Source organism: Mytilus edulis, chromosome 6 (genome assembly GCF_963676685.1).
Source record: "Mytilus edulis chromosome 6, xbMytEdul2.2, whole genome shotgun sequence".
Classification (NCBI taxonomy): domain Eukaryota; kingdom Metazoa; phylum Mollusca; class Bivalvia; order Mytilida; family Mytilidae; genus Mytilus; species Mytilus edulis.
Window position 1 is genome coordinate 16,381,365 of NC_092349.1, and position 25,263 is coordinate 16,406,627.

The 25,263-nt window shown below is 31.0% G+C and overlaps 1 protein-coding gene across 1 annotated transcript in view; it reads right to left on the bottom strand.

Moving 5' to 3' along the window:
* Nucleotides 1–5,477: 5,477 nt before the first annotated feature.
* Nucleotides 5,478–25,263, bottom strand: part of LOC139527237 (uncharacterized) — a 28,505-nt gene continuing 8,719 nt past the window's right edge. Inside the window, exons 4-12 of the mRNA XM_071322566.1 lie at nucleotides 21,730–21,801; nucleotides 20,474–20,627; nucleotides 16,059–16,196; nucleotides 14,707–14,783; nucleotides 13,584–13,658; nucleotides 12,006–12,144; nucleotides 8,425–8,528; nucleotides 7,300–7,426; nucleotides 5,478–5,765 (exon numbers count right to left, since the gene is read on the bottom strand). Coding sequence (XP_071178667.1) covers nucleotides 5,506–5,765; nucleotides 7,300–7,426; nucleotides 8,425–8,528; nucleotides 12,006–12,144; nucleotides 13,584–13,658; nucleotides 14,707–14,783; nucleotides 16,059–16,196; nucleotides 20,474–20,627; nucleotides 21,730–21,801 — 1,146 coding nt within the window. The 3' untranslated portion in view covers nucleotides 5,478–5,505. The remainder of the gene's footprint in view (nucleotides 5,766–7,299; nucleotides 7,427–8,424; nucleotides 8,529–12,005; nucleotides 12,145–13,583; nucleotides 13,659–14,706; nucleotides 14,784–16,058; nucleotides 16,197–20,473; nucleotides 20,628–21,729; nucleotides 21,802–25,263) is intronic.

Here is a 25,263-nt window from a genome sequence, read left to right on the forward strand (position 1 = left end):
TTTAGAACTTGACATACAGGTACATTTACTGTACACACTCGTGACGTATATTATTTCATACCGTATGTTGACCTCTAGATTTGTTTTGTTTTGTTTGGTGGGCTGCTGTTTCATAACAAATATTTCTTAAAATCCTTTTATTCACGTTTTAATCACTGAGAAATCCGTTTTTGTTGATACGAATTAAAAGTTCACGTCGTTAGGACAGTAAATCAAATTTAACGCGCATTGCAATTCGAATTAGAATTTACGTTAGGACGTCAAATATTTCGAATGCGAATTAAACTAATTCGAATTAGTTAATGCGAATCGAATTCGAATTACGTGTGCACTCAGCATTATCCTGCAAACGGAACTTCTTTGTTTGTACATAAATTGCAGCACATACATTAGTCCGTTACTTTTTTCGTTTGAATTGTTTTACATTGTCATTTCGTGACCTTTTATAGCTGACTATGCAGTATGGGCTTTGCTCATTGTTGAAGACCGTTTGGTGCCCTTTGTTGTTAATTTCTGTGTCATGTTTGTCTCTTGTTGAAAGTTGTCTCATTGGCAATTATTCTACATCTTCTGTTTTATGTGGTCAGAAAACAAAAGAAAACTCTTATAAAGGAGAATCTTCAATTTCCTAAAGAATGCTCTTGTCCAAACAATGAAACTATAACTTTGAAATTTTTGATTTGGCAAAAACGATTGGATTAGTTGCGATTAAAATCCTTCTATTTTATTGGTAAATAACTATATATTTTTTTCACCATAGCGCGTACATAAAATATCGCATGTCAATTCCTCTGTCTGTCCTTCCGGTCCTTCTTGCAATCCTATCAGTGCATATCAAATATTCTTTAAAAGAGTTATACCATTTGGAAACATTGATTATATTGGAAATTGCATTTTATTTGCTGTCATTCCGTCATTTCTCTAATATATAATTTACAAAAATATAAAGAACAAAATAACCAGCTCCGCTACGAGCGCATGATACGCCCGTCATGTTATGAAATAAACATTTTACATGTTTTTAAAATAACACGGGGGTTGTACATGAAGTCATGCTAAGTATATCTTGACTCATTCATTATTCTTGCTCAATAGTACTAAGTTTGTATATCACAACATGTTTTATATGATCCCCAAATTGAAGCTCAATAAAAATTCAAGAACTCAAAAATGAATTAAAGAGTCATCACGAAAAAGTATACAAATCTTAAGAATAATTTAACTAAAAAGTATGTGAAGTTTTATGCAATAATTATAAATAGTTTCTGGGATACGGCGCGACATGTAAAAACCTCCACTTTTTGTCATAAACTCAATATCTCTAAAATCAAATTTTGAATCCTCCTCAAAAAGTATATACAGATCTTCAAACTAATATAACTAAGAAGTGTGTAAATTTTTAAGCGATAGTCATAAATCGTTTTTGAGTTACAGCGCGAACTGTGAAAAAAAAATCTGTTTTAGTTAGAAAGTCCTGTACCTCAAAAAGTTCACCAAAAATTAAACAGATCGTTTGACCACCATGACTGAAAAAACAACCATGTTCAGTTTAATGAAATTTGGATAATATGCTGTTCCATGTTTACGACGGACATTTGTGTACCATAATACGTCCCGTTAAAAAAAATTACTGGTGTATAAACATATTGTTGGCTTTTGCCTTTTGTTAGATAAAATAAGTGCAACGTTCAGGAAATATGAACTTTATTTTTTTATATTAGCGGCGTGTACCTACATTTTCGGTATTAGTTTTAAAATATCATTGGTTTCCTGTGCTGCAATAAAATGTCATTTATTTCTTATGATGTTATTAGACTGTTATCCTGTTAGAATCAAATTCACTAATATTAATGGCGTAGAAGTTAGCATGCGGGAGAAACAGAAATTGGAGTTACAGGGGAGGTAATGATGTTGCTAACGTAAAATGTTATTTTCGCGACGTCAAACTATGACATATCGGGAAAAGATGCATTTTTCGACTGATTTTTATCATTCAAACTGATTTAATTTGAAAACGAGTGCATGGACCCCTATTTTTTAAAAAAGCAATTTGTTTCATTTTGCAAGGAGATTATGTGACCCAAATTTTATAAAACTGTAAATAGCGCAATTTTTTTAATTTTGATAAACATGCAGCAAAAAATGACGTTTTTTCCTTTATTCATGAACATTTGATAAATATAGAGTTATTTCGGAATAAAAATTGCATAATTTTTAATGATACTTATAAAATACAGAAATTACCGATTATTTAACAAAAAACAATTTGTGTTTATCTTTTAAAACAAAAAAGTTATGTCTTTCTTTCGAAAAAAAAATACAGACACAAATCTGAATTTTGAGCAAATATACAAAATTTCGACCTCATTTTACTCAAAAAGTAGCACATGAAGGTATATTTTTTATTACATATTTGATTTAATCAGGTAAAAAATAGCCTATATGCAAATTTTTAGCAACTTGTAAATACAGGTTCAAAACTGTATCGTATGCCCTTAACAACACAACGTAATTAAAACGTTTAGCTGATTTTACAGAGTTATCTCCCTGTAGTGTTAGATACCACCTTAATATTTCAATACAAGATAACCCAATAACATCTGTTGCTCTGTTTGCTCTGTTATCCAAAATTTGGATATTAGTACTAGAACATTATTTTCGAATGCATATTTTCTGCCCATATTTGATTTTTGTTGCTCAATATGAGGAAATTGTATTGCAGATGGATTTCAAAGAATTGTTAAGATTTGTTATCACATACAATGTAAGCAACACGACGGGTGCCACATGTGGAGCAGGATCTGCTTACCCTTCCGGAGCACCTGAGATCACCCCTAGTTTTTTGGTGGGGTTCGTGTTGTTTATTCTTTAGTTTTTATGTTGTGTCATGTGTGCTGTTGTTTGTTTGTCTTTTTCATTTTTAGCCATGGCGTTGTCAGTTTGTTTTAGATTTATGAGTTTGACTGTCCCTTTGGTATCTTTCGTCCCTCTTTTAAGATGAAGAAAAGAGCTTCCTGGATTAAACTTGACGTACCAATACTAACACTTACTGCAAATGATTAAAAGAGCTGACATTGTTGAATTTCAATTCTAGGAATTCTTATCATCAATTGATTCTTGACTATTCAAAGAACTGTGTTGTCCAATTATATTTCCTATACAGCAGAAATTTAAGATCTTCTGCAAATAATAATTAAGCTGTAATGAGGCCTAATAGAAATTCGATGAAAAAGTCATTCGCATAAAGTTCCACTATACTTTGGAATAAATTAACAAATGAAATTGGACTTTGTGAAAATCTAGGTACTTTTAAAGAGAATGTGTAGATTTCTTAACTATGAATGATATGTAACAACTTCTTATTTCAAATATCTTAGAAAAAGAAACAATAGAAACTAAAGGTATAAAGAATGTTTGCGTATACTGTATTATTTGTTTTTTGTGTGTATACTGTATTATTTGTTTTTTGTGTGTATACTGTATTATTTGTTTTGTTTGTGTATACTGCATTATTTGTTTTGTTTGTGTATAGTGTATTGTTTGTTTTGTTTGTGTATACTGTATTGTTTGTTTTACAGACGATCATACAAGTGGAATGTAAAGCAAGCTTTAAAATCAGTTTAAACCTTCCGTTTTCTTCAGATAGAAACTTTTAAACTTTGGTTTTGCCATTTGATTATTGACTTTCCGTTTTGAATTTTCCTTTGACTTCAGTATAGTTGTGATTTTACTTTTTACACAGTCCTTTTTTCTATTGAGGGCCCTCATGGGGTTTTTGATTATGTGATTACTTGGCCGTTTTTTTAATGATTATTTGATTATTAAGCCAAATATTTCATGATTATTTGATTACCTAGGACTGTATTTTTAGTTTATGATTATTTGATTACTAAAGATAAGCAAATATTTAATGATTATGTGATTATATTGGCAAAAAAATGGTGATTATGTGATTACTAGGACCCCCCCCCCCCCCCATGAGGGGCCTCTCTATTATATCAAACCAACGATTCTAACGGATAATCTTCGTATTGGTTCAATTACATTATCAAACAGAGTGTCAGGTCATTAAAATCGATATGATATAGGTTTAAATATTCTAGCAATATCAATTTGTTTCACATAATAAAGTATTAAAGTCATATGAAACCAGTGAGTGGTGAAAAATAATGTTTATTCAATTCTTGAACCAATGCATGTATATATCATAAACTTAGAACTCTGTGCACGATTTTGTCATTTTGTACGCAAATATATAATATAATCGTCATTTTTTTCTCTCTCCGTCTGTTATGATTTAAAAAATATGGCTGCTCATTAAATGCCGTGTTTTAAAGCCGAAGATTACCGATTGTCACCGATTGTAAACACATAACAAAAAGCATGGATATTGAGCACGTGTATAACATGTACAATCAGATAATTGTTTATTTTAATGACAGACCCATGCGTATATTGCGATCACCGGATTTTTACGAGGAGGGTTACGCTCAGGTCACTATGCATACGGAAAATATGTCGGCGAATTGCTTCCTGGAAGCAAGCAATTAAAAAGAAGTAAACTTCTTCTAAATGTAGACAAATTAAAAAAAAATCCTCAGAAAAAAGTATATGTACATAAGTTGTATAATGAAAACAATCAATTTAGTTATAAAAAACATATGCATGATTTTTTTTTAATTTGAGGTTTCTTATGACTTAAAGTTTACGAAATAAAAAGAATTAAAGATAATAACATCCCTAATTTCAGCTTTAAACCAACTTAATTACTTTAGTTGATAGATTAAGCAATCAGAAATATTTCCGCCGAATGCAGCTCCTTTTACTTTTTTTCAAATGCAATTTGATTGATTATCTGACAACCTAGAAGTATTATAATCCTTTACGATACCTATTCAAATATGAAAACATTATATACAATCACCAAACTTCTATACAACTGTACATGTTGCTGCATATCTGATGATAAAAACAAAAATAATCAACAACAAAAAAACAAGACAGAGGAAAATAAAAATCAGAAAGTCCCTTACCAGAATTCAAAATCATAAGCTCAAACAAATCAAACGAATGGAAAAGAATGCCTGTACCAAGGTAGGAATATTACAGTTGTTATCGATTTGTCAGATGTGTTTGATGTTTGGATTTTGCCATTTGGTCAGGGACTTTCTGTTTTGAATTTTCCTTGGAGTTAAGTATTTTTGTGATTTTTCTTTTTTTCATATTCTTGACTTGGCACAAACGTTTTGTATGCAGCAAATTGTGGACTAAACCTGGTCTTATAGCAAGCTTAACATCTCACCTCACTTAATTCCATTAAATTGACATCAATATCCTTGAACGTTAAAAACATACCAACAAGCTTACAAATAAACTCATCATAGATACCAGGATAAACAATTATATTTACTCCAGAGGCGCGTTTTGTCTACAAAAAACTCATCAGTGACGCTCGAATCAAAATGTTAAAAAGGCAACACTGTTGAAAATTGTATTACAGAAAAGTTAAGGATCATTCCCTAGGGGAAATTCACAAAGTGCAGCAAATTTTTCATCACAGCTATGATGATCCCAGAAATATCCATGAGAAGAATGATAATTCCATTCCCCTTTACCTATACTGGCACAATGTTCCACATAATGACTTTGGTGATGGTGCGATCCGTTTCTCCAATGGGAGTAGGTCAAACTAGAACCAATACTGTGCCAATGCCATGGGCTGTTACCACCGTGCTTTCTATGAGCATCAATCCAATAGTGATAATCTGAAAAAAGTTACAAACAAACTTCGATTGAATGATTAATTGATTGATTGATAAGTGTAAAACTCCACTTCATGGTGGTCAGTTTTTATTGATTGCGAAAACCAGAGTGCTAAGTGGACCCTACGAACTTAAGTCGGAAATTTGAAACTCCTAGTCAAAGCAGATCTAAGCGTTATTTGCTAGATTAGTACTCACAACCTCGTTGATAGGCTTATTATGAAGTCGTTCGACTACTTAGAACACGCGACCACTGAGCCCTCCCACCCTCCACCCCTAGTTATTATAAAAGCATGATTGTCGCGATCAAAATAAAATATAGTGTCTCTAAACGATTTTCATAATTAATTGACCTTCATGCAGAAAACGTGATACACTTGCTGTCTGAGGCTACAAAGGTTAACGAAAGATTTAGAGTTTGAACCCTTATTATCAACCATGTCGTATTAATTAATGAACATCAACGTCGTAGTCTTATCTAGCGTATTTGCAAAAAAATAATGGAGACAAAACAAATAATGTTGCTGTTCAGAACATATCAAAACCTAAAAAACTTCAAAAAAATTTTGGTTAAATGGTCAACTATTTTCCAAATATATTGTACCTTCTATTAGAAAGCAAAACAAAAACTATAGGTAGTACGCAGGCAAAATTTGTTCACGTGAATTTCACATGAATTTAACATGAAATTCACATGAAAAATTTCACGCGAGATCTTCTCAAACGAGCTTATACATGAAATTCACGTGAAAATTTTCATATGTGAATTTCACGTGAACTTTTAAAAAGAAAATAATTGGTATTTATTATGATTTTACTTAAATTTGAAAATTTAGATGTTGTTTGAATTACTTTATTTCAAACATTCATGTGAATTTCACGTGAGCAAAATTTCATGTGATTTTCATGCGAGTTTCACATAAAATGCATTTGAAACTCGCATAAACTGAGTTCACGTAAGTTTCACGTATAAGCTCGTTTGAGGTGAAATTCACGTGAATTTCACATGAGATTCACATGAATTTAAATTCACATGAAATTGATGTGAATTTTTTTTGCAAAACAATATATTTCATTCAGAAAAATGCATTTGATACCATTTTATACAATATATAAGATAATTTAAGGACAGATAATACAATAGTTAAAGGTACCAGGATTTTAATTTGATACGCCAGACGCGCATTTCGTCTCATAAGTGACGCTCAGATCTAAATAGTTAGAAAGCCAAAAGGAGTACAAAGTTGTAGCGCATTGAGGACCTGAAATTTACAAAAGGTGTGCCAAATACTGGCGTAGGTAATCTAGAGGAGGGGGAGGTGATCGGCGGGTACTAATCAAGAAATCCATGACTTACAAACATGAAATCTCGTGATCCCGAATTTAAAATAATTTAAATCCCGACACCCCGAAATTTGAAAAAAAAATGAATTCCCGGATTCCGAAAGGATCATTCCCGAAATTATAAAAACAGGATCCCGGAGTCCCGATAAAGGTCCTTCTCCTCTCATCTATGTCTGGGATAAGATAATACAACCTTCATTCACTCCTCCATGGAAAGCATTTGCATGATGTGACACACTTTGTAAAAAATGTGTAATGTCTTCGTTTTCCCTTTCGCTGCTTATAATTGCAAGTCTGCTGCAATTTCTCAAACATTCATTCTACAAAAGAAAATAATTCTAGAAACTTGTTTCCGTTTGAAGCGCAAGAATTTGGTCAATCAAAATTAGCAATATTAACATAAATACGTGAGGCTAATACCCCGGTATAACATCTTGTTCTTGCTTTCTGGTTCCATTGTTTTTTTTTATCTGTTTTTATGATTAAGTATCTATCTTTGTTTTACACTGCTTTATTAATTTGGTGTTTAGTGCATTTTTGCTTTAGAAAGAAATAGGTTGTTGTCCCAGATATGAATTACCAGTATATATATTTCTATTGATAAGACAATACATAACACAATTATATCAGATATGTGTCTAAAATTGATTGAGGTATATTGCAGTCCCAAATCTTTAAAATATATCAGTCTTTGATTCTATAAACTGCCTTTTTTAATTATTTTTTCGGATTACCTGAGTTCCTACATTGTATAAGGAGTTACTATTTCGAGAAATAATTAAAATTCATGAAGCTTTTGCAGGACATATTCTTGCTACCACCGTCTCTCCGTCCGTTTTTTTCATAGGGACATGTTTTTTCGTCATAAAGTTTTTGAACGAAAACTTTATAGTATGTTGGTTTACTTTGCCGGTGGGTGAAATAATGTATTCAAGGTACATGGTCCGTCCGGTTGAATGCTCCGATAGTTTTAAGCAAGGAATTATATATTTTGCAGAAGGTTTATACATAAACTTAAATTATCAAAATTTTACTGTAAAATCAGTCATTTAATTGAGAACTAATATTCGTGGATTGAGGAAAAAGTTTCGTTGATAATTTAAATTTCGCTGTTTCCACTGTCAGTATACAAGCTTAAGTCTATAGAAAATGTACAAGTCGTTGAAAATTTTAATAACTTGTCACCTGTATGCACAAAAATTGGTATCCAATGAATAAAAATGAACCCACAGTAATTTTCCAAACATGATATGTTGAACATTATATTAAGTTTCCAGATTAAGATATTGTTAAACGTCCTGTATATTGTTATTCTTACTTTGGCGTCTGTTCTAGTTTTCCATTTTCGGCCAATGCTGTAGCAACTGTTTCGTTCTCTATAAAATCCAACAGGGCAACCATTTATTAGATCTGGATGACAACCTGTGTAGACATAAAATATCCCACATATAAAATAATTAAGATTTACTATGTTTTATTCGTAAAATATCAACAATATAACAATGCCATAAATATCATGCCATTCACTTATTTATTGTAAAAATGTATGTTTGCATTGTAGTTTGAACACCAAAAAGATCAATAAGAAAATAAGAAATAAATAATTAAGATGGGCGTTTTCATATAATTTCCACTACTAGTACTAAATTTGATGTATTATCTACAAATACCAATTATTCCACTTAAACCGTGAAAAGTAAAATAACCAAACACAACTGAACTCTCAGGAAATTTCTAAACGTAAATTCCCTAATCAAATGGCAAAATCAAACGATAAAACACATCAAACGAATGGACAACTACTGTCCTATTCCTGACTTGTTACAGGCATTTTCAAATGTAGAAAATGGTGGATTGAACCTGGTTTTATATCGCTCAAAATTCCACTATATTAACACAGATGCGTGAACAAAATGTCTCAAATACACGGGTGTCATTCGGTTTAACGAGAGAAATGATCGCGAAAGAATATCTAACGGCGGTCAAGTATTGAGAGACGATCGTGAAAGCTCTGGTAACGGATCGTGAAAGACATTTAATGTAAATTCTAGTTCAGAATCTTTGAAAAAATCGCTTAATTTTCAAAACGCAGAACAAATCCGAAGAAAAAAATATGTCTGTCAAAATGGTTTAACTTCCTCAACATAATTGTGAAATAAGATAAAGAAAATATGCAGTACTTTATGAAAAAACACAAAAGACGCAATGCATGTCTATGAAATTAATTACAAATAACACGTTTTTTGTATCTATAATGGTCCTATTTCAGTTTATCATGATATATTTGAAATTTAATCTTTGGTGTATCTGATAGTACAGTAAAATTAAAGTATGTTCTTCCCTTATAAGCATTAACTTGTATAAGAAAACCTTGAATTTGTTGAATTTTCATCAAACTTGATCGTGAAAGATAATGCGTGACCAGACTTAATACTAGTAATCATAAATCATTATTTCTTTTATCATTTGATAAACCTGAAACTGGTTGAAGCCTGTAACTATTTTGATAAGGATGAATATTAAAGCTATGATTTTTTTCTATTCGACACCTTTACCTCGAAAGTTAAAAAAACAACTAAAACGTGTCTAAATAAGTGTGAAAGATTCAGCTCTGAGAATCGGTCTAGTGCAACTCAGGCAGTATTTAGCCAATAATATGGGTATGCAACGTTTAAACCAAAATGATATCCATCAAACAAAAAATTACAGCAAAACAGCATCTTTCATGACTAATTTGAGATTGAACGATAATCAACATTTTGTGCAACGCAGATGTGGATTTATTTAACTATATACTACAGATTATAAAATACCAGAGCGCAAATGCTGTAATGTCTCGTCTGCTTTACTTATGATAGTATATTTGTTGAACGTCTATAATATCAAGGGCTTTACTAGAAGTGTCAAATGGTTCATAAAAAGAGTTCAAGGTAAGATGGACCATGCCATACAGATCTCTACAAATATCCCGTACTCCAAATAAATGTTTTCTGGTCCTTGCAGTGCCTTAGAAACTGACAAATGTAAAAGTTATGCTTTGCCAATTAATTCGGAACATAAGCTCAAATGTATATGAACCCTGACCGACAGCCAGACATAGACATCTTACTATCATTTGATATATCAAATACAATTGACGTCATCATGGTCACATATGAAACATGCAGACAGACATGTACACCATTCAGGAAATACATTGGCGCTATAGCATACAGGTATATATCCAAAAGGCTAAACAACATAAAACGAACATTGCCGAATGATGCATGATAATTAGTTCGATGTTAGTTGAAACCTTGCAGAAGTCGAAAACGTACACCTTACAATCATAAAAACAGACAGTTATCCTAGAGCTTAACGAATCCGCGATACGGACTTGACCACAACAATGAATCTTCATCCATGAAATGAGGCAAATTCGGTGTCAGGTGAATCCTGTTTGACGGACATGTAGTTTATAGGATCCAATATACAAAATGTGGGTATCCTATAACTCGTGATAATTGAGTACTTCTCATGACAATAAAAAGCTTCATCCTACAACCATCCAACTATTTTACATTTCATTTTCTGAAAATATTAATACTTTGAAATACTTAAACCTATTGAGGATGTTGATCTATCTAGCTTTTCTCAATACCATAAAACAAATATTAATTATGATATAATTGAAGAATAATTTGAACGTTTTCGTAGCATCAGATCTTTCACGATCCTTTTGACGATCTTCAAAAATGCGGTACGTGATCTTTCACGATCCGAAAAATCGTTTTTTTGTGTAAATAGTTCTTTATTTACCAAGTTTCAGATTATATTTATGCAAAATAACTATGAGAACTATTTGATTCATTCAAATAGAATACTCTTATTCGGAAAAAAGTAGTTTTTCTAGTCGAATTTGTGAAAAAAATCATTTTGCTTACATTTTTTATGTCATTGAAATGTTGAGAAGCAATCTGCCTTTTGTTGTTTTGTAATAACTATGTACTTTTAAAACTGGATATTCGTACATACTGATCATAATGTTGAACCATTTTGACAAACAGTTTTATTTTGTCGTTAATTTGTCTGTGTAATTAATTAAACTAGAATATTTATTGACCTTTCATATGTCTTCTCGATTAAATGTCTTTCACGATCCGTTACCAGAACTTTCACGATCGTCTCTCAATACTTGACCACCGTTAGATATTCTTTCACGATCATTTCTCTCGTTAAACCGAATGACACCCGTGAAATAGGGGCACAACAACAACACGAACCCAGCCAAAAACTAGGGGTGATTTCAGGTGCTACTCCACTGGTGACATCCGTCGTGTTTCTCACGTTATTAAAATAGATAGATTACATTCTCGTCACTCAATTTATGGAGATTTTAAGTTTGTAATATGGTATGGGTGCTATATCTTATCTCTCAATGTTTATAGTTGCATTGTTTGTTTGCTTTACATCATATTTACATAGATTTTTTATATTAAGTTATTTTCAGCATTTCAAATTTAATAATGACATCTTAACGATTTATGGGACTATCTATGAAGGTGTAAAACAGACTTAACACGTATAAACCTTTCAGAAATAAATATCAAAATGTGCGACTTTGACATTATCAAGCTTAAGTTAGGCGGATTTTTACCTTTAAAAAAATGTCATACCTTAATTTTTCTTGTTGTTTAATATGGCATCCATTATTACTGAAGTAGTACACATTTTAATTTAGGGGCCAGGTGAATAACGCCTTCGGGTGTGGGATTTTCTCGCTGTGTTGAAGACACGCAGGTGGCCTTCGACTCTTGTTTGCTGTTTGGTCCGGTTGTTGTCTCTTTGACACACTCCCGATTTCAATTCTCAATTTTATTAAGCAAATCGTTTATTGAATGTAAGAATGAATAATGGTACCTGTAGGCATTCCGAGATGATTGTCATATACAGTTGAGGTAGAAGGAACCACAGTTGTTGATGGTACATAGTTGCCGTTGCAAAAGTTAGTGTCACAACATATCCCATCTATACCCCGCGTCAGTAAGTTATTGCATGTCTAAAATGCGTAAAAAAGATATATTAAAGTATTGTAGATTAATTTTTTTCTACCATGTCTCGGGAGTGGAAGAGATATGGTATTTTCGTGGATATTTGATTTCGTGGTTTTTCTGTTGGCTTATTTTAATGTCTTTCTAGTATCTTTCGCCCCTCTTTTTCTACATACATGTACAAGCTGAGACAATTATAACGTTAGTATAAAAGTCCCAGATACAAGCCGTTGGATTATTGGAACTCCGTCGAGCATTGAAATTCGTTGTTAACCTATACCCATACGAAATCCACAAAAATTTATACCCCAAAAATAATAATTAATTCATAGAACCTTTCAATGAAATTTTAAATCAAGTGTATGTATGAGTTTATTATCTATATATACGTGTGTTTGTTTCGCTCCTGCAGGACCTACCAATATTTTGTGTGGTTAACAATCCTGGTCTTAAGGATGTTTGCTCTCCATTTTTTGATTTTTTGTCAGATTTTCGGAATCCTCTTGTTTTATCCATGTATTGTCATTAAAAAAAAATTGCCCACTAACCCTACTTTTCTTTTCATAATATTATTACATACTTATATTACAAGTTTAAAAAGCCATATATAAAAATTTTCTAAAACTCTTGTTATTTTTTCATAGTTTTTGAAACAAATAAGTGTCAATGTTTTCGGTACTTATACATCTTCGGATTTCAAATGTTTGGCTTTGAGCGTTCCTGATGAAGGTAAATCCAGAAAAGCGCTTCGGACGCAATAAATTATTAAACGTGTTGTTTTATATTTTTAAACATATGAAAAATCTACAGAGAATTATTTCCCGCCAAATTTTCAATTGTGTATATCTCGAAAACGAGCACACGGACCCTCCATTGTTTTTTTTTACTTTTTAAGTTTCTTTATTTATATACTATCAATTCATAATAGTCTTTTAAAAAAGCTTTTTATTTTTTCTACAGAGTAGCGAACATCCTTCATTTAGGGTTTTTCAATATAACCTTAGAATTATATAAACTTAAGGAGTCTTTGATATCAAACAAATTAATCTTAAGTGAACAGTTTTTAAGTGATATGTTATTTTGACGAAAGGTACAAACGAACTTAAAGGGAGCATGTGTTACACTCTCACGAAAACTCTGGAGGTATATGTTTTATCCGGCAAAACAGCATTTAGAATCATATATATCTTTAAAAATCTAATAATATCGTAAATAAAAAACTCATTTAATACCTGAAAATATAGGAAAATTGATTAAGATATATCTATAGGATGTTATAACAAGTCTTGAACAAGGAGGGTCATTTTTATATAGCATCTTGCAAAATTGTGACCAATATTTTTGGCACACCTCCGTAAACCCAATAATAGGAAGTTAAAAGGGAAAACATTAAATGTAATAAACTAGTTTGTTGTTGTCCTTTTTAAAATGACATTGATTAACATACCTCTTTTGGTGTACATCCAAGCTTGTATCCTCCGTGAAAATCAAATTGATTGGTTTCTATAGCAATGCACACTTCCTATAGCATGAAATTTACTAGTATAACATTTAAGATATTTTTTTTCAAATCTTAACTGGTTTGGTATAAATATCAGGGTTTGAAACAATGCAAATACATATGGCTCAAAGAAAATAAATTTGTCTAGTCGTATTTATTTCTGAAAACTGTGCCCATATATAGATAGTTTTCCAACCTCCATTTATATAGGCAGCTAAAACAAAACTTTGCTTCCAAACAACAAATCCTAGCTGAAAGGAATTAAATGCTAAAGAATATGGAATTAGACTGGACGCAACATGTTTAGCATAATGATTTTTTCATTATTAACTTTTTGTCTTAGTAAGATATTATATGATAGAAGACTGCAATGCTACATAAATATCAAAACATCTCATTGGCAACACAACACTCAAAGATATACAAAAAACAAAAAAACACATAACTATTCAACAAATAAAAAGTAAAATAACATAAATACCGAAATCTAAGGAAATTCAAAAAGGAATGCCTATTATCAAATGTCAAATTATAAAGTTGAAATACATCAAACGCATTGAAAACAACTGTCATATTCCTGACTTAGCAAAAACATTGTCTTTGAAAATTGTGGATTAAACTTGGTTGTAATGTAAGCTTAACCTCTTACGTGTATGACATTCGCATAGAATTCCATAGTAATCCACACATGCAGCAAATGATGAACTAATTTAAAGCTTAGGCAAACCAAACATGAAATATGAATGTTCGGGGTCTTCTGCGAAAGGACAACAATGGCATTTTAAAACACCGCAAATGGATATAATGTATTGAAGTAGAAAAAATATTTAACATGACTTTTATCGTCATACCAATCCAAAACTTTTTCTATCACAAATAATTTTTAGTTTGGTGTTTTTCATCAAATAAATGAAATGTCAATAACAATTTCTTCAATGCAAATGATGATAATGTTGATGTTGGGAAAAGGAGATTGTATTTGTGATGATGATACAAGCAATGGAAAGATCCACTGTAGGGTTCGAATTCTGTCAAACAATCTCGATCAATCATTCAAATTTTAATGTACCTCATCACTATTGCAATGGACTCTGCTGGAACAATTCCCTGGGGTATTAATCGCCGAACATTGATAACATGTTAGCGCTAAAATGATAAAAGTGCTTTGTTACATAATTATACATATATATATATATATATATATAATTATTTGTATATATATTATATATATTATATATAATATCTGTAAAAATACATCACCCAACAATTTATAATAAAGTCAATTTACACTCAAATGGTTCCAACTCTTCACCGATTATTGCTACAATGTTAATGTCGTTTGACTATTTTACTAACCATCAGTGGGTTACAACAGTGTTAAACTTTTTAAGTCTTCAAAAGAACTACTTTACTTAGTAAAAAACTGTATGCTAACCGGCAACATTCGTTTTGATCTTGTAGACGGATAGTTTTTATTCGTATTTCTGCATGGTACAGTATTATACAAAAAATCTATTTACAATATATGAATCGCCTGTTTTATGTATTTTGATAGGTAAAAACTCGTTGGATTTTTTGTGATCTTTGGACATAATTGGTAAAAAAAAAATGTGTGCTTATTTTGTTATATTCCGGTTGTGTAAATATGTCCTTGAATAACATCTTGTCGATATGTCTTCTTTTCTATGTGTTTGTTTATGTCGTTCTGCATGCTGCCTTTTTTGCGGAGAATTACAACTACTGCATCGGCCGTGATAGTTTTAACCTTTAACATACATGTAAAAACTGATAAAAGCAAAATTAACCAAATATATATATTGATACATACAAACATTAGAAGGGAATTGCAAAGGACGAAGGAACATAATTTACATTATAATATTTTTGTGTTAATTTGCCAGCATAACGATAAATTTAAAACAAAAAGAAAGAATAGAAGACGTGTCGACAGGATGCCTAATTCGGTATACTCAATGTACATATTTACACAACCGGAATATAACAAAAAAGCACACATTTTTCATCAATTATGTACAAAGACCCATGCTATGTAATCCAATACATCAAATGCATATTTATGTGTGATTGATTTGACTCCTAGTAATGCATAATTTCTATCCGAATGTCTTCATATTCGGAATACATGTAAGTGCCTATAAACGAACTTAGTGGTATTATTGGTTAGATGGTTAGATGGTTGACAAAATATTCGTACTGCTCATAATTAACGAAAACTAAAATGCCCCCTTGCAACATGCGTTAGTCTGCTGCAACCTCGTTGTCAAGCTGTCAGAGCCAAGCAGACAAAGGAACTGGGAATTACTAGTTATCACGTTATGCAATGTATGACATAACTATATCGTCTAGAAATATCAATTGATATATCAAATATGCTGTTACATGGCTTAAGAATTAACTTACAACACTTTCCACAGGTTGTGGGACACAATGTCGACACGCAAGGAAGATGACAACCATTGTTTGTGGCTAAATATTGGCAGACGACTGTGTCTATTACATGACAATGTGTGTTGAGATGAATATTACCGTTAGTGTGAACTGAAATGAATATTACCGTTAGTGTGAACTGAAACGAATATTACCGTTAGTGTGAACTGAAATATATATATTATCTATTACATGGCAATGTGTGCTGAGATGAATATAACCGTTAGTGTGAACTGAAATATATATACTATCTATTACATGGCAATGTGTGTTGAGATGAATATTGCTGTTAGTGTGAACTGAGGTATATATACTATGTATTACAGAATGCTCTCTCCTGTCGAGCGAGATGAATATTACCGTTAGTGTGAACTGAAATATATATGTCCATGTATTATAGTATTAAGTTAAATAAGATATCTTATAAATTAATTGAGATATCTTATAAACTTTTAGAGATATCTTATATATTAATTGAGATATCTGATTTATTAAATAAGATATCTTATATATTAAATAAGATATCTTATTAAAATGTTTATAAAGATATCTTATTAAATATATACGATATCTTATTAAATATATAAGATATCTTATTTAAAATATAAGATATCTCTATTAATTTATAAGATATCTTATAAACTATATAGTAAGATATCTTACTTCTTTATAAAGATATCTTTTAAATACATACTTTATAAGATATCTTATTAATTAATAGAGATATCTTATAAACGAATAGAGATATCTTATTAACTATATAAGATATCTTTTATATTGTTTATAATAGAGATATCTTATTTACTTAATAAGATATCTCCATAAGATACTAAGATATCTCTATTAGTTTATAAGATATCTCTATTAATTAATAAGATATCTCTATTAGTTTATAAGATATCTCTATTACTTAATAAGATATCTCTATTAATTAATAAGATATCTTATTAAGTATGTATTTAAAAGATATCTTTATAAAGAAGTAAGATATCTTATATACTTTATAAGATATCTTATTAACTAATAGAGATATCCTATTAACAAATAGATATATCTTATAAACTTTTAGAGATATCTTATTACCTTATAGATATATCTTATTAACTTATAGAGATATCTTATAAACTAATAGATATATCTTATAAACTTTTAGAGATATCTTATTAACTTATAAAGATATCTTATTGAATTGGTTATAAAGATATCTCTATTAGTTTATAAGATATCTCTATTAATTAATAAGATATCTCTATTAGTTTATAAGATATCTCTTTTAATTAATAAGATATCTTATAAAGTATGTATTTAAAAGATATCTTAATAAAGAAGTAAGATATCTTATATACTTTATAAGATATCTTATCAATTAATAGAGATATCTTATTAACTTATAGAGATATCTTATAAACTAATAGAGATATCTTATAAACTAATAGAGATATCATATTTACTTTCAAATTGAATAAGATATCTTATAAAAATTAAAGATATCTTAGTACTTACATAGTTGTAACAAGATGTTTTATTAAATAAATAAGATATCTTCAAATTTGAATAAATATAAAAACGGCATGCCATAGCTCTCTCTTGTCGGGCGTGATGAATATTACCGTTAGTGTGAACTGAAATATATAGTCTATTACATGACAATATGTGCTGAGATGAATATTACTGTTTGTGTAAACAGAAATATAAATATTGTGTATAATTACTGAATGCTCTCTCCTGTTGGGCGAGATGAATATTACCGTTAGTGTGAACTGAAATATATGGTTTATTACATGACAATATGTGCTGAGATGAATATTACCGTTAGTGTGAACTGAAATATATATACTATGTATTACAGAATGCTCTCTCCTGTCGGGCGATATGAATATTACCGTTAGTGTGAACTGAAATATATAGTCTATTACATGACAATATGTGCTGAGATGAATATTACTGTTTGTGTAAACAGAAATATAAATATTGTGTATAATTACTGAATGCTCTCTCCTGTTGGGCGAGATGAATATTACCGTTAGTGTGAACTGAAATATATGGTTTATTACATGACAATATGTGCTGAGATGAATATTACCGTTAGTGTGAACTGAAATATATATACTATGTATTACAGAATGCTCTCTCCTGTCGGGCGATATGAATATTACCGTTAGTGTGAACTGAAATATATAGTCTATTAGATAACAATGTGTGCTCAGATGAATATTACCGTTAGTGTTAACTGAACTATATAATATACTATGTATTACAGAATGCTCTCTCCTGTCGGGCGAGATGAATATTACCGTTATTATGAAATGAAATATATAGTCTATTACATGACAATGTGTGCTGAGATGAATATTGTCGTTAGTGTGAACTGAAATATATATACTATGTATTACAGAATGCTCTCTCCTGTCGGGCGAGATGAATATTACCGTTAGTGTGAAATGAAATATATAGTCTATTACATGACAATGTGTGCTGAGATGAATATTGTCGTTAGTGTGAACTGAAATATATAGACTATGTATTATAAGTGCTCTCTCCTGTCGGGCGAGATGAATATTACCGTTAGTGTGAACTGAAATATATAGTCTATTACATGACAATGTGTGCTGAGATGAATATTACCGTTAATGTGAACTGAAATATATACATACTATGTATTACAGATTTGCTCTCTCCTGTCGGGCGAGATGGATATTACCGTTAGTGTGAAATGAAATATATATACTATGTATTACAGAATGCTCTCTGTCTGTCTGGCGTTGAATAATCATTTTCGATGACCTTTAGCAGAAATTTGGTCTAACTTTTATGATTATTTGTTAATGATCTCAAATTACCATCTGTTATCTTACTTTTGAAAATAGCTTAATATGATTAATCAAAATTAATCTATTTCTTACCGTCATCAAGATAAATAAGGTTTATTCTTTATGCAAAATAAAATACTGTTAAGCTTATTTAGCGAGAATTTCTGATCGTCATTTGCCATGAAGGAGTTACCATTACGACCATCATTTTAATAATTAAATAGTGGATGTAACGCGTCTTATGATTGGCTCGCGTTGTTTTATTTATCAGCTCATAGATATAATTATGTCATGTGACCATGACGTCATCAACTATTTTTCATGATTTTCTCGGGTTTGAAATGGAATTAGGAATTAAATCATAAGAAATGACTTTAATATTTTGTCTGCCTATTTGAAATAACATGAAAAATGTGATGCACACTTTAAAATAACACGCTAAGCGGGTTATTCAGTGTGCACCACTTTTTTTTTATGTTATTTACTCATAGACAGAAAAAATATTACATTCATTCCTTAAATATGTGATTATTCGTAGTAGTTTTATACATATTAAAAGAGGGAGTGTTCAATATCATAAAAAAGGAATAGAAATTAGGAATGTGTCAAAGAGACAACAACCTAACCACAGAGCGGAAATATCACAACCAAATAGGTCTTCAATACAGCGAATATATCCCGCACCCAGAGTAAATCAAAACAAAAGTCAAAATATGCCATCATTAATGACCTGACTATAGTATCAGAACTATATTCCTTCTGTTTAAATGTTTCTTTAGATTGTGAGGTGAATGTCAACATTTTTGTGCTTTGTAAAGAATATTAGCATAAAAGATTGGATTTGAAATACCTAAACGTACAAGATGTTTGCATGTTGATTGTTACGAACAATGTCCTTGTACTTATGATGAAATTTAGTAAATGTTTTGAGTAGTTTGTGATTTCGAAAACACTTGTGTAATGATTTTTCAGTAATACATATATTTCTTTCGCTAAAATCTAATATGTCGTTACATGCAAGAGCGATTCTTACAAGTGGAATATAATACGATGGCATAAAAGGTTCATTCCAAACAATAAAATAGTGTGTTCCACCTTTTTCACGAATAATATGGCATGTTGACGAATTAAAACAAAGCGATACTCATTTTTACACGTACATTTATCAATTATTTTATCTGCTTACCCTTCCGGAGCACCTGAGTTCACCCCAGTTTTTGGTAGGGTTTGTGTTGCTGTAGTTTTATATGTTGTGTATGGTGTAATATTTTTTTGTCTGTGTGTCTTTATCTTTATAAGCTATGACGTTGTAAGTTTATTTTTCATCTATGAGTTTGAATGTCCCTCTGGTATCTTTCACTCCTCTTTTATATACATGTGTCTCGTTTAGTATTATAACGATGAAATGAATAAAACAACATTGTGATATTTCTAGATTTATCATTTGACTAAATCAAATACCTCTTCACAAACTAGATGTGTATACATGAATCACAGATCTATAAGTTTAGAAATTATATCTTTTTCGACGACTTTTTAAATAGTGTAAATAATTTAATAAAAACAGGTGATGCATACCATGTTGTGCATGCGTAGTAGGCGCCGGTATTTTATCAGGTTCATCATACTTGTTGCAGAGGTCTGTCGCACAGCAACCCCCAAACAAATCAACCTCCCGTCTGACATTCGGAACAGTACGGTTCGGAACAACGCCGTAAAGGTCTGTACATATCTATGCAAAAACAAGAAAGAACCAAAATGAAATTAGATATCTATCTGAATTCTCTTTTAAAGATATCATTCATTAAATACCTCATTACCGGGCGAGTGAGGGCTGTGTGGCCAGTCAAGGTCGTACATGTATAAAACTTTCATCCTCATAATTTGTTGATTACAAAATGATCAGTTTCTTTGTAGAATATAAGAATGTACAACCATAGATGTAATACCTGGGTATTACATCTATGGTACAACTGTTGACATCGGTATGGTATATAGTATGCTATTTAAAGTTGTAAATTAGAGGCATTATTTTTTCGGTATGTCCGTTTGTTGTACCGTTCATCCGTCTGTCCCGCGTCCGGTTAAAGGTTTTGGTCAAGGTAGATTTTGGTGGAGTGCAACTCCAATCAACGTCAAGATAGTACACATGTTCCCTAAAAGGCTATGATATGATTTTTCTAATAATTAATACTACATTAGAGTTTTTACCCCAATTTCACAGTCCACTGAACATAGAAATGATACAGCCCTGCTCCATGTTAAAGTTTTATGGTGAAGGATGTTTATGATCACGTTGAAGTCCAATCAACTTGAAATTTAGTACACATGTTCCCCATGGTATGATCTTTCTAAGTGTATTGCCAAATAGCGTTTCGGTCCAAATTGCACAGTCCACTGAACATAGACAATACAATTGCTAGTGGGTCATATGTGTACTATAGACACAGTCTTGATAAAAAAAAAACGTTACGACATATGTAAATAAGGAGTCTTGACAAATTCATATATGTTATATACTGTTCAGATTTGTACCAGGCGTATATGAATGCAAGAAACCAGCAAACATTAACCATAACAAATTAAAAACAAATATTTCGAGATCAACACATGTTTTATAAAAATATACAACAGGCAATCAAATGTGTCAAGCCCAACAAATGGTCTTAGACTATATCTACAATAAAAACCAAAGTTGTGTCAAGCTCTAAATCATCCCGAGTAAACGAAAATTGTATTCAACTATATCAAAGTCATTCAACATCAAAACACTTCATTATATAGTAATGTACTATCATCGCTATAATAAAATGAGTATATAAACATGTACTTGCTGTATTATCTACACAGTTCAATTGGTACTTTTTCTCGAGCTGTGGTGTTACTGTTTGAGTTGCGATACATGCCTGGAAAGAAATAAAACTGAATTGTGAATATTTTTTTTTTCCAAACCAATCAGTTACATTGTATTTGGTTAAATATTTGCAAGCTGTTGATTATTTTAGATTTTTTAGGGATTTTTAAAAAAAAGATTTGTACAGTGTGGAAGTCAAATTGAAAAAAGAAAACAATGCAAATGTGACAATATGATGGCTTAAAATATATATATATAAATATATATTATATATATTTATATTTATATTTAGGATTATAATATATTCTCAAAAATGTTTATTAAATTGAATAGAATTCAGGGGAATATCTATTAAGAAAAACATGACCTTGTAAAAGGTTGTTCAATTGACCTCTATAGGTTATATATATATATATATATATACATGTTTACATTCAGACCAGGTGTTGACATGTAGCAATTAGTTAAAACACGAGAAATACGTGCATTCTTTGACCATCAATCTCCAGGTTGGTCAAAACATGTCAAAACATGTCATTTAGAGACAACTTAATAGATATTCATCCCTGTATCTTTTGATTTAAGACTATAATGGTCAAATTAATAGAAACCTTGACACCGTTCTTTTCTGTATATATACTTGTGTATTTGATTGTATGAATGACACCGGCTCAGGCAGGCTAATAAACGATAACAAATTCCATCTTGTTATAAACTCTTTTTGGTTACCCGTGACCAAAGGATACTAAGGTAAAGTGACTTTTTATTTGATAATCTTAATTATTATATTCAAAGAAAAATGGCTGAACAAGAATTTAATGTAGGGTTAGTTTTTCAAAATTTAGCAACACAAGTTCAAGGTCTTACTCAAAAATTAACTGCAAACGGTGTCAATTCGATAGTTGAAGGCTTTGACGGTTCAAATTCAGAAAAATATTCTCAATGGATTCGATCTATAGAAAAATATGCAATGATAACAAATTTAGGTCCGAATGATTGTAAAATGATATGTTATCAAACATCTGTAGGGCCAGTAAGCGATTTCATTGCTAGGTGGTTAAGAGAAACTGATCAGGTGAATAATAATTGGGATAATCTAAAAACTCAATTGAATTTTCGTTATGGGCATATTCCTGATGCATCATATGCATTTGAACTTTTGAACAAGGTTAATCAAAAAATTGGCGAAAATGTTCCCATATTTGGAGAACGAATTTTAACGTTAGCAACAGATGCTTTTAGAGGGCAAGATATCAATCAACCAATAGTTCAACTTCAATTAGTTAACTTTTTCATAAATGGGTTGTATCAGGATTATTTGAGAATGAAAATAATGCGTGAAAATCCACAAACTTTGGCTCAAGCAGTAAACTCGGCAATGGCTGAAACACAATTAAGACGAAAATTTGACTTAAAGAAAAATAACAGTAATGAGCGTAATATAACACCAATGGACATATCACATTACCGAGAAATAGGTGTGAAATGTAACAATTGTAACAGATTTGGCCATAAGGCAAAATATTGTCGGGATAAAACTAAATTTCATGTCAACACAGTAAGTTCGCGTGCTGAATTACATGTACCCCGAGGCAATTTTAATGACAATACGATAGGTAATAATGCAAATACATATCCTAGAAGGTTTAATTCTGTACAAAACAAGTCTGACTCGACAGGACAACAAAGAAGAACATTCTTCTGTTGGAACTGTGGTAAACCAGGTCATTATGAAAGAAATTGTAGGGCAAGATCAAATGAACAATTTAGGAAACCAAGGGAAAATTTAAACTAAGACGGTCTCTTTATGCTGAAGCCAATAGGGAGACTTTTAAGGGAATTAAGGGAAATAAGAGGTTTGAGAGAAAAATTAATTATAGATATACAAAACCTGTATATAATATATATGAATCATGGTTAAAAAAAATAAATAACAAATCAACAGACTTTAACAATGCATGTTCTAACAATTCTACCTATCACGGGAATAAAAATTATTATAAAAGATTCAACAATCGTTATTCAAAACCGGAGGTAAACAAAGAAAAAATGGCGCGAAATTTCAAATCAAAACCGGAAACAAATAAAGAAAAAATGGCGCGAAATTTCAAATCAAAACCGGAAACAAATAAAGAAAAAATGGCGCGAAATTTCAAATCAAAACCGGAAACAAATAAAGAAGAAATGGCGCGAATTTTCAAATCAAAACCGGAAGTAAACAAAGGAAATATGGCGGGAAATTCAAAATTCAACGGAAATAAAAAGGTTAGAGCGCGAAATTCAAATATACAAAATAGAAATTTTGAAACTTATCAAGAACAAAAATTATTTGAAAATGCATCAGAAAACAAAATTGAAAATGAACAAGTAGAAACATTTGAAATTAATTTAGCGGGAAATCCAAATTCTTGCTTGATTAAAATTGCACATATGAAAGTTAGAAGTTTAATTGACAGTGGAGCTTCAGTATCTTTATTGCATAATAAGATTTACAATTCAATTAAGGGATTACCAAAATTAGAAAAAAAGAAAGTCAATTTACAAGGAGTAAACGGGGCTTCTTTAAATGTTTTAGGAAGTATAAATTTAGACTTTAACATGAAAGGAAACAAAATGAATCATACTTTTTATGTAGTATCTGACATGAACAGAAATGCAATTTTGGGTCGTGACTGGTTAGTCAAATTTGGTGTTAGAGTTTATTTTGATTTGGGATGTTTAAGGATAAATAAAACTTATGTACCATTAGTAGAAGATATTCATATAGCTTCAATTGTTAGACTTGCTCAAACCACTGTCTTCAAACCTCAGACTAGTAATATTTGTTATGTAAAAGGTAATAAAAATTATACATTCTCAAGTTCTAAATCTTTTGAAATTTCACCAATTACCAAGGGGCATTTGAGTTATCAACCAGGTTTAATGGTTGCTAATTCAGTTGCAAACATTAATGAAAAGCGTCAAATGCCAGTACTTATAGTTAATACTACGAATAGAACTTATAAGTTTAGAAGGGGCATAGCAATAGGAAGGGCTTCACCAGTTTTAGAAGAAAATGTTGTCTCACTTGAATCTACTCAAGAGCACTCTGAAATTGAGAATGTTTTTGAAACTGATCTTAATGTTCCTGATGTTCATAGGGGTAGGGTGTTACAACTGTTGAATAATAATAGAGATGTTTTTGCTTTTAAGGATACTGAATTAGGTCAAACTGACACTGTGAAAATGAGAATCGATACAGGGGATAATCCCCCGGTTAAATTGAAACCTTATCGAACTCCATTACACAAAAGAGAAATAGTCAATAAAGCAATAACTGACATGTTAGAAGCAAACATTATAAGAAGATCTAATAGTAATTATTCCTCACCAGTTGTATTAGTTGATAAAAAAGATAAAACTACACGCTTTTGCATAGATTTCAGGTCCCTGAACTCTTCTACGTTAGCAATCCGATATCCACTTCCGGTTATCGATGATATATTGACACTTTTAGGGGCTGCAAAGTTTTATT